At 34.7% G+C, this 10,084-nt stretch overlaps 1 protein-coding gene across 1 annotated transcript; it reads left to right on the top strand.

Annotated features, from left to right (window-relative positions):
• The first annotated feature begins 251 nt into the window (after positions 1-251).
• On the top strand, positions 252-4,823 carry LOC145062025 (S-adenosyl-L-methionine-dependent methyltransferases superfamily protein). The gene is made up of 8 exons (XM_079009634.1): positions 252-679; positions 1,040-1,140; positions 1,241-1,381; positions 1,461-1,542; positions 2,879-3,072; positions 3,679-3,790; positions 4,203-4,307; positions 4,560-4,823. The coding sequence occupies exons 1-8, from the start codon at positions 509-511 to the stop codon at positions 4,686-4,688; spliced, it is 1,035 nt and encodes a 344-aa protein (XP_078865760.1). The 5' UTR covers positions 252-508; the 3' UTR covers positions 4,689-4,823.
• The last annotated feature ends 5,261 nt before the right edge of the window (positions 4,824-10,084 follow it).

The following is a 10,084-nucleotide window of genomic DNA, read 5'->3' as shown; positions in this document are numbered from 1 at the left end:
AAAACTTCATAAATGGTCCCTGTGGTTGTGAAATGACAGAAATGCCCTTCACTGCACGGTCAAATGTTAACGGAGTTAGCGAAAAAGACCATCTGTTAAAAGTTTTGAAACCACAGGGACCATCTGTAAAGTTTTTTGAAATTAGGGACTAAACTTGATATTTTCAAAAACCATAAGGACCATTTTTGAAGTTTTGTCAAAAATCTTTAATATATTTGGGTACTATTGTAAAGAACGGTTAGTTATGGCATGGCAATGTAAGATGTGGCAATTGAGCATCCTCTAAAGAAAACGATGGTCTCTTTTGTTCCATAAAGATTTCTTCTCTCTCACCTGGTCTCTTGATCACCACATAAACACACCGAAACAAAAACCCATGAAACAAAAACAAGAAATTTCTTCACTCTTCGTCTCCATCATGAAATTACCATTATATATAGGTCTCTTTGTATACATTCGACGCCAATTCAACAAAAGAAAACCAGATAAAGATCCATAAATTCACCTAATGGCCTCAACCTCCTCTTCCTCTGTTAATCATTTGCTCCGCCCTATTCATCATCGTACCTTATTAATTCCTAAATCCCCTTCTCCTTTTAAGTATACCCACTTAAGTTCTTCCCTCCGATACCCGTCTTTAAGAATTCGAGCGACTTCCGACCTCGTTGCTACAGTATCGGTACTCTCTCTCTGTCTTAGACAAAAGCACAAACAGTTGTAATTCGTGATACAAAATCTGTTTATCGTAGTTCGTTTCATGATTATGAGCGTATTAAAGTCCCTAAATCTTGTTAAAAAGTCTCGGTGTTTGTGTGTTTAGAGATTATTTTGCAATTTGAAATGTAATTGGATAGAAAGTTGAATGTTTGATTCGATTTTTAGGGTTCTAGTTGTACTTTGTCTTGATTGTGTATATTTGCTCAATAGTTTCTGTGATCAATATTCTTTTTGGGGGTGCCTATATAATCTGTACATATTATTAATTGATTCAACTCTTGTTTTGAGCATAGTATTTACAAAAAACACTTCATTATTACAGGAAGCAATCACTCAGCTTCAAGATTTAGGCGAACGTGATTTGTTCTCATGCCCTGTGTGTTTCGAACCACTTACAAGAAAAGGTCCTCCAGGTTTCAATTTGTAAGTTAAATTTTTGTCAAATTTCCAATTGATTTGGTAACACAATCATATTCACATGATTCGACTCTAGTGTTTGACTTAAAATCGGTCAAACTTGCAGGCCAGCAATCTATCGATCTGGTTTCAAATGTGGAAAGTGCAATAAATCATATTCAAGTAAAAACATGTATCTTGATCTTACTGTAATTGCTGGAGCAAAAGATTATGTTGAAATTCAACCATCTCGTACTGAGTTATTTCGGTTAGAAATTAGAATACTTTTTTTTTTTTAATTTAAATTTTGATAAGTGGTAAACATTGACACGTATCTTTTTCATTAGGAGTCCATTGGTTTCATTTTTGTATGAACGAGGATGGCGTCAAAATTTTAACCTTAGTGGCTTTCCTGGCCCAGATGAAGAGGTTAGTTCATTTGATTTTTTGTTGTTAGTCAAAGGGAATGTTTGTTTTAATGGAATGGAATGGAATTGAATGATGAAAGAATGGAATGGATGGTGTAATGCAATAAGCAAGGTAATGGAATGAGTCATTACATTCCATTATCATGTTTGGTTGGCCTCTAGGAATGGAATGAATTTTTTATGATAAATGTGAATAGAATGTGTTATGTTACTCTACTTAATATGTAATGAAAATTTATTTAAATAGGTGAAATATTAAACATAATAGAAGCTCATTAAAATGGTTAAACCCAATTAAGATTATAATAAAAAATAAAATTTTGTAGTTATCTTTAAAAATAAAGTTGTGAATTTAAAAAAAAAAAAAAATTAGTGTTATAGAGTTTGCATAAATTAAAATGGTTTATATTGCAATTTTTCATTCCATTCCATGATGCACTAAAAACCACATTATTTTTTTCATTCCAATGGAATAACCACTTTAGTCCTCCTCTGATTCCATCATACCAAACACTACATAAGGTAGGGTTTGGTACGACAAAGGAACGGAATGGTTCATTCCATCGAATTAAAAAAAGTTGTTTGTCTTGCCTAATGGAATGGAATGGACCATTAATGAAGGAATGTGATTCCTTTCAAATTGTTGGTTTTCATTCCTTAGTCAAGTGTGTTTTCTTCATTCCATTTTGGGATGGAATGAAAATTTGCAATATAAACCATTTTTATTTATATACTTTATAATCACACAAGGTCTTTTTTTCATGATTTTAATTAAACTACAACATTATTCTATAGAAGTAACAAGAAAATGTGTTTTCAGTTTTGGATTTAGTGAGCTTTTCTTAGTTTTAATTTATTATTATTATTATTAGATAAAAGTTCATTAATTGTAATTAAATTGTTTAAAGATTAGAGATAAAACTATACAGTGTATATACATAAAATATGGAAAATTCATTCCAATCCTATAGACAACCAAACATGATCACAGAATGTAATCACTCATTCCTTGCTTATTCCATTTCTTCTTCATTTAAACTTTTCTCCAACTCGGACCAATTTTCATATAATTACCAAAACGCCATCATTATAAAGATTCAATGATCTTCTACCATTCTTCAAGGGTATTTAAGACATTGATCAATAGTTGAATGCTTCTCTTGAACTATGTGTAGACACTAATTTCTCCCTAAATGCATCAACTGTGGGACAACTTAGTTTGTTTTGGTGACATTGTGATTTACCTCCTGATGTTTCCCTGTGGGACCCATTGATTCTTAGTACATTGTGATTTTTACCATTTTCAATGATTCTTACTTAAAATTCTCATTTTGTAGTTCAACATGGCTCAAGACTACTTCAAACCAACAGAAGGTGGAACTTTAGTAGATGTTAGTTGTGGAAGCGGTTTATTTTCCCGCAAGTTTGCAAAATCAGGAATTTACTCAAAAGTCATCGCTCTTGATTTTTCTGAAAATATGCTCCGTCAATGTTATGATTTTATAAAACTTGACGATACAATTTCAAGCTCGTAAGTATATCCTCTTCCCTATTTCCCTCAGGCCGTGTCTGTCACACAGGACATGACATAACAAATAAAGTTATACTGCATTTGGCATGCATTGGATCATCACTGATGTTAATTGGACAAAAATTCCTACTTTTCGTTCCACCAAAAAGGTGGTGGACCCTGTGAAACTGACATATGTCAGTAGTCAGTAGGACAAAAATTCCTACATGGGTCCCACCTTTTTGGGAATAAGTCAAAAATTCCTAATTGGGACCGGCACACATATGGGTCTGAGTCTCAGTCCCTCCTAATTTTCCCACTTTTTTGGGAATAAGACAAAAATTCCTAATTGGGACCAGCACCCACATGGTCTTTCTCCCACCTTTTTGGGAATAAGACAAAAAATTAGGTGGGACTTAGACAGTTAGACTAGGACCCATGTGAATGGGACAAAAATTGTTATTTTTTGTCCTACTTAAAAATGTGAAACAAGATGGGACAGGCATTGATATCGAATAGCTCTAAAAAGTTTGTCTAGTTGCCTCGTGTCCCATGTAGCAAAGATCCAAAGACAGGCTTAAATATTTTCATCACAATAAACTCATTTTTTTTACTTAAAAATTACAGAAATCTTGCACTAGTAAGGGCAGATGTTTCCAGGCTTCCATTCTCATCAGGTTCAATTGATGCAGTTCATGCTGGTGCGGCTTTGCATTGTTGGCCATCCCCTTCGAATGCAGTAAGTTACCCTTTGATTTTTAGGGTCAACTCTAGTATCTTTTATTCATAGTCGCTATTAGTATGATTATATTTACATGTCTAAAATCAGTCTACTCATTATATGAATTGTAAGTTGATCATAAAAAAATTCAACATTAGGAAAGCCTCGTTTTCATTACTTTCTCTATTAAGTCGTTTTTTTTTTTTTTTTTTTTTTTTTTTTTCGTGAGTTAAGTAAAAAAGAAACATTTATATGTAGCTTACTTGATTAAGTAAAAAAATAAATCATCATATATATGAGTTATAAATGGATTAAGGCAAACTATTCTCATTTCCATGGATTGGAATCATTATCCTTTAATTTTCTCTAAACCCTAAACTTTATTGAGTTCTTATTGAGTTTTGCCTTTTGTTTGCTTTTCATTTTATAGATTGCAGAAATTAATCGTATATTACGAAGTGGCGGTGTGTTTGTTGGGACAACATTTCTACGATCAACTTCATCAACTCCTGCAATACTAAGGCCTTTTGACCGGGTAAGGGCAATTTGGTAATTTTATGGCATGTTTGTTACACAAGACAAGACATACTGTGGTGTGCGTTGGACTAATGAGACAAAATAGCAACTTTTTTGTCCCACCCAAAAAGGTTGGACAAAGTCACAAAGACTTACCCTCAATCAGTAGTTTGTGAAAAAGACATGAATACCCTCATCCTCGTCATTGGAAATAGCCTGACAAATTAATATTGTTCTATGACTTTTTTCTTCTTATTATTATTTTTGGCAGAGGATTTCTGGGAATTATAATTATTTAACAGAAGAAGAGATAGAGGACTTGATCAAATCATGTGGTTTTACAAACTACACAAGCAAAGTTCAGCAAGCTTTCATTATGTTTTCTGCACAGAAGCCATGAAAGTCAAGCCTAGAATATTAAAAGTCAATATTAATACTTTTCAGATTGTATAAATATTTGAAGTTCTTATTGATTTACCATGATAGAAGGTTGTGAAAGACAATACCCAAGTTTCCTATTTAGCTCTTTTGATAATTTCTCCACGAAACCTTAACTTTGACGAAAAACTTATTAAATTCAAACCCACCAATTTCGACAGATATAAATAACAAGATATACTTAATGTGTTATAAGAAACTTAACACCCATAGTTTATTGTAAGCTTTTGTTTTTGTGATAGTTTCTTGAAAGTCTTTCCAATTTAATACCGAAAAAGTTATATGCTTACATTTTGATGATGTTATTTTCTAATAAGGCGAGTCAAAATAAAACAAACGTCACATCCAAATTAGAATATAAACGTTATTGTATTTCATGTGTCCTCAGCTAAATATATTAGTGTCAATATGCATGTTTTTCTTTTAATAGCTGCGCAGAAAAGAACTCTACACCTCTATCCACCAAGTTTCTACATAATGTTGTATGGGGTCGGCCCATATACAATGACGCTCGACATCACCTAACCACTTAAACCGTGAAGCAATATATTATGGCAACAAAATCACCCGTATGAATCCTTATGCAACATCATGGGAAACATGGAAAATGCAGTATTATTATATTGAAGGGTACAACCCTTACATCTTACAGATAAAAGCACCACCTGTTAAAGAAGTAAGAACCCAGACCATCCCATTGTATATAAGAAATTTGATACACTCCGCTAAAGGCAAAATTCTTTCATCTTAAGCAATTTTACTACACTATTACCTGACATTAAACATAGTCATCGGAGAGCAATATTGGGGGTTCATCCCTCGCTAGTCGCTACTGCTTTCTAACCTAGCGTGTCATAGGTTCAGGCCGAAGGGGAGCCTAATACTTAGTCACCATCCAAAGGAAAAAAAGGCAAGATAAGCAATATCGATCACAGTCAAAACGGAAGATGGCTCTAGCATGGGAGGACCGAACATGTCTAAACAACCATCAAAACCGGTCTCTAAAAATGACTTAACTATGTAATTCCTACCACCCTTGTTACATCAACATCTGGCAACAACAACTCCCTTGCAACGGGATGTACAATCGTACATCCAATTACCATCCCGATTCCTATACACATATTACTAGACATTTTGGCAACTGCAATCTCAACCAACATATACTTCTTAGACCATTTTGGGAAGTCAAAAAATTCCACAAATCCAATGGACACCACAAGCAACAGATAATAACACGTTTCGGGAGGTAAATAGAAATGCTAATCATTGTCGTGTTTTGAGTTCAAGCAAGTCGCCCCTTATAAGAAGTATACGAGAATACAAATTGTCGACAAGAACAAATATACCTGAAATTTCAAAGTACGATAGGTCGGGCAATCCAAATGACCGCATAGAAAATTACAAATAGACGATGTATGCATATTACCTAGACGAGAAGTATTGGTGCATCTTCTTTCCAACCATGTTGTTCAGGACAACATGTTTATGGTACAAGAGTCTACCAGCTGAGAGTATACATGATATCAATCAACTATGAGAAGAATTTGTCAGTCACTTCATATAGCATATGAGGCACATAACATACACACATGCCATTCTAGGGTGTAGACCGCGGAAAGATGAATCATTACACGCCTTCATGTATTGATTCAATAAGGCAACGCTAAATGCCCCGAAAAGGGCACATAGTATGGTAATTGTTGCCTTCACATACAAATTACACCCATGAGTTTTATTCAAGAAACTTGTTGGCAGATCAACCAAATCAAGGAATGACATGATGGAAAGTGTCCAACGGTACATGAAACAGGAGGAAGCAGCACCATAGAAAATGAAGAGAGACCAAGGAGAAAGAGTTTATGTTCAAAAGGACAATCGTGCACCTTATGTGAAAGTTTCAGCACACAAGAAAATCAAAGATATGGCAATACAAAGACGCAGGCTCACCCAGTTCGCATCGTACGACAAAGATGAAGCTACCCATTACCAAGGAATGGAGGAAGAAATGATGTTGCATTAGTAGTTAAAGGCAAAAAGAATAATATGAGACAAAATCGGGAGACAGTTCAGGCACTAAAGAGTAGGGCTAGTATTGTGAATTTCGCGAATCCACCAGGCACAATACCATTGAATGCACAATGCTTCTTAAGAAAGTTGAAAAACAAAATTCAAGATGGACAGGTAAGCGATCTAATAAGATGAATTCGACCTAAGTAGTTAGAAATCATTTCCCCAACAGAACCTAAGATCAAAAGTTTCTGGAAAGAGAAATCTTCATGTTCAATCAGCAAGAAAATTTAGAGGTCAATCAAGAATGGGATGGAAGACAAGTTCACTTTCGACGAATGGGATTATAGCAGCAACGATCAAAGAAGAGTTGAACCTGTTGTTATTGTAAGATTCATAAGGAAAAATTATGTGAATTACATTTACATGGATAATAGGAGCTCCACAGACGTCATGTACAAACACTTCTGCCAATAACTCCAAGTCAGGCGCAAAGGAAAATAAAGTATCTTGAGACGCATGTAATTAGTTTTAACAGACACAACATATGACCTGAAGGAACGATTATACTACCATTAAAACTAGTTTACTACAATAACGGTAGAAATATAACCAAGCCGATCCAATTTTTCATAATTAAGGCATCCTCACCATACGACATAATATTCGGAAGGTCAATGATGCATAAGTTCATAGTCATATCATCAACAATACATGGACTAGTCAAGTTTAATACCATGTTAGGAGTTGGTACAATATCAGAAAAGAAATGAACAGGGAAAATTAAGCAAGAGTACAACCAAAAGGATGAAACTGGTAAATGTGAGAACATCATGAGTCAACAAGGAGATGCAACACTAATCATCGCACCAGCAAAGGAAGAATGGAAGGAGGAAAAACTCAAACAACTAGAGCAAATTAAAGTGAATCTCAACACAGACAACAACTTATGCAAAGCAATTAAGGCATTGGAAGAAGAAATAACTTCATTAATGTAAGAGCAAGATGTCTCGGTCTCAATAAGGGAATTCACATGGAAAATGCAAAGCGAACGAAATTGTGGTGACGCAAAAAGGGAAGCAGGATGGAGTAGCCAACATTTAAACTTGACAAGGAACATGGTTACCTATTATGGACAAAACAATAAAGAGCAAGAGATCACAAATGAAGAAACAATGATCATGGCAAACGATAGACCAACAACCAAGGTAAAAGAAGGAAGGAGTAAAAGGAAATGTAAGCCCACGGTTAAAAGCCTAAGGACTGTATACAAGTAGAAAGCCAAACATGGTATTGTTGGAGAACTCATTAGCAAAAACTGGGAAGCGAACAACAAAACCAACTACTTTCACTTCATGGGGGAATAAGAAAAGGCCCGCAGAAAGAAAGGAAACAAGGAAGCTGGACAAGAGCGCCTGAGATCAAAAGTGCAAAGGCAATCTCGTTCCAATAAAAAACATGGTCAGCAAGCAATTCGGTAAAGCAAGATGCTTGGACAAAAGCAATCATGGCAACTTTCATATATGTACATATGAAAGATGAGAGACACAAGCTTTTCCCTAATAAATGAAATGTGGGTTTAATGGCAAAACCAAAATAGCAACAATAATTCTTTAATTGTATCTCGACCAGTCAACTAAACAAACATTTTGGTCAAAGTCACATCTTGACCAAGGCTACCCGGTTAGCCAGAAAAACAATAATAATTCTCTAAGTGTAGCTCTGCCAGCCGACTACACAAACATTTTGGTCAAAGCCACATCTTGACCAAGGCAACCCGATTAGCAAGAAAAGCAACAATAATTCTCTAAATGTAGCTTGGCCAGCCGACTACAAAAACATTTTGGTCAAAGACACATCTTGACAAAGGATACCCAGTTAGCCAAAAAAGCAATGATAATTCTCTAAGTGTAGCTCGGCCATTTGACTACACAAACATTTTGGTCAAAGTGTAACATACACGTTCAGTGATCGTGTTTTGTTAGTTTAAAAATGAATATTATTAAATATTATATGGTTTTTAGCATTAGTTCTAACAAGATAGTTTTTACGAGAATTGAAGTAAAACTATGTTTAGAATCATTCAGAAAAGTAGTGGAAGTCTTATGAGATTCCAATCAAAAGTCAAATATTGAAATTAACGAAAATGTAAAATTTAAGTTGGAAATAAGTAAAAATAATGTTATTGAAAGTTGTAAATTATCTCGTTAGAAACGTGTAGGCAAAAACCTCATCGAAATCCGAGTTATAACGAAGAAGTTATGACTTAATGAAGTTTCAGAACCGACACGACGCCTTATGACGTAAAAAGTGAGTTTACGCTAAACTACTTTTTAGCTTTAATAATCTAAATGAAAGTCGTAGTATTCGTTAAACCGAGGTTATTTAGGAAATTACTGAGGAAGAAAGTACAAAATGAAATGTAGTTGGTGTTCTAAAATTCATTAACAAGCTTAGGGATTTGATTGGTGAAGAACTTTCAACCAAAGCTTTGTTACCATCAAGAACTTTTGAGGCTGATAGAGATAGCGAAGATATAGAATATGATTTCTTTGGAAACGATGGTCATAGGATATCAATGTCAAATCAAATTTTAAGGATATACATATTCCTGATGTCACTGTGAACGCATCTGATGTGGATACAAACATCAATTCTAGTGAACCAATTATTACTTCACTCCCTGAGCAGACAACAGTCACACCACCCGAGGATCCTGTTTTCGAGTCCAATGCGGAGGATGGTAGGACTTCAAACATCACTGTGAACTTATCTAATAAGGACTCAAATGTTAACATGAGTGATGGGAGTCCGACATCAGTAGTCGAGACTATAGCTGTACCACCACCACAAACTTACACAATCCACCTACATCAGTTCTAACTATGTCACCAACATTTCAAGGTGTTATGAATGAGCCATCTTGACATTATTTTTTCTCAATCCTTCAAACAAGAGATGTAGACTCATGAAGAAGAGGATGAAAATGAAATGGTTGGACTATTAGAATTAGAGTTCACTCAAGAAGAAGAAAATGTTGATGATAATGCAATCATGTCTGAACAAATATAAAATTCTTAACTCTAAGCTCAATTCTATTCTTCAATATTCAAAAGACAGTGCTAGGAAATCAACTGTTAGCAATGAAGAAGTTGAGTTTTTTGCTAAAATCTCTAGAGTCACTGCTAAATAGCTGTCATAGACGATTTAAGCAGATAATAATTGACTGCTAGTTGCGCTAATGGATGACAGTGGGAAGGAGCGTTGAATCGTCAGGGACACAACCTAATGGTCAATTTCTCTTTATGAAAGGCACATGCTACTTATTTAACATAAAATAATAAAGGG

The sequence above is a fragment of the Lactuca serriola genome, chromosome 7 (genome assembly GCF_051521515.1).
Source record: "Lactuca serriola cultivar US96UC23 chromosome 7, Lser_US96UC23_V15, whole genome shotgun sequence".
NCBI lineage: Eukaryota > Viridiplantae > Streptophyta > Magnoliopsida > Asterales > Asteraceae > Lactuca > Lactuca serriola.
This window is presented reverse-complemented; position numbering and strand designations above follow the sequence as displayed.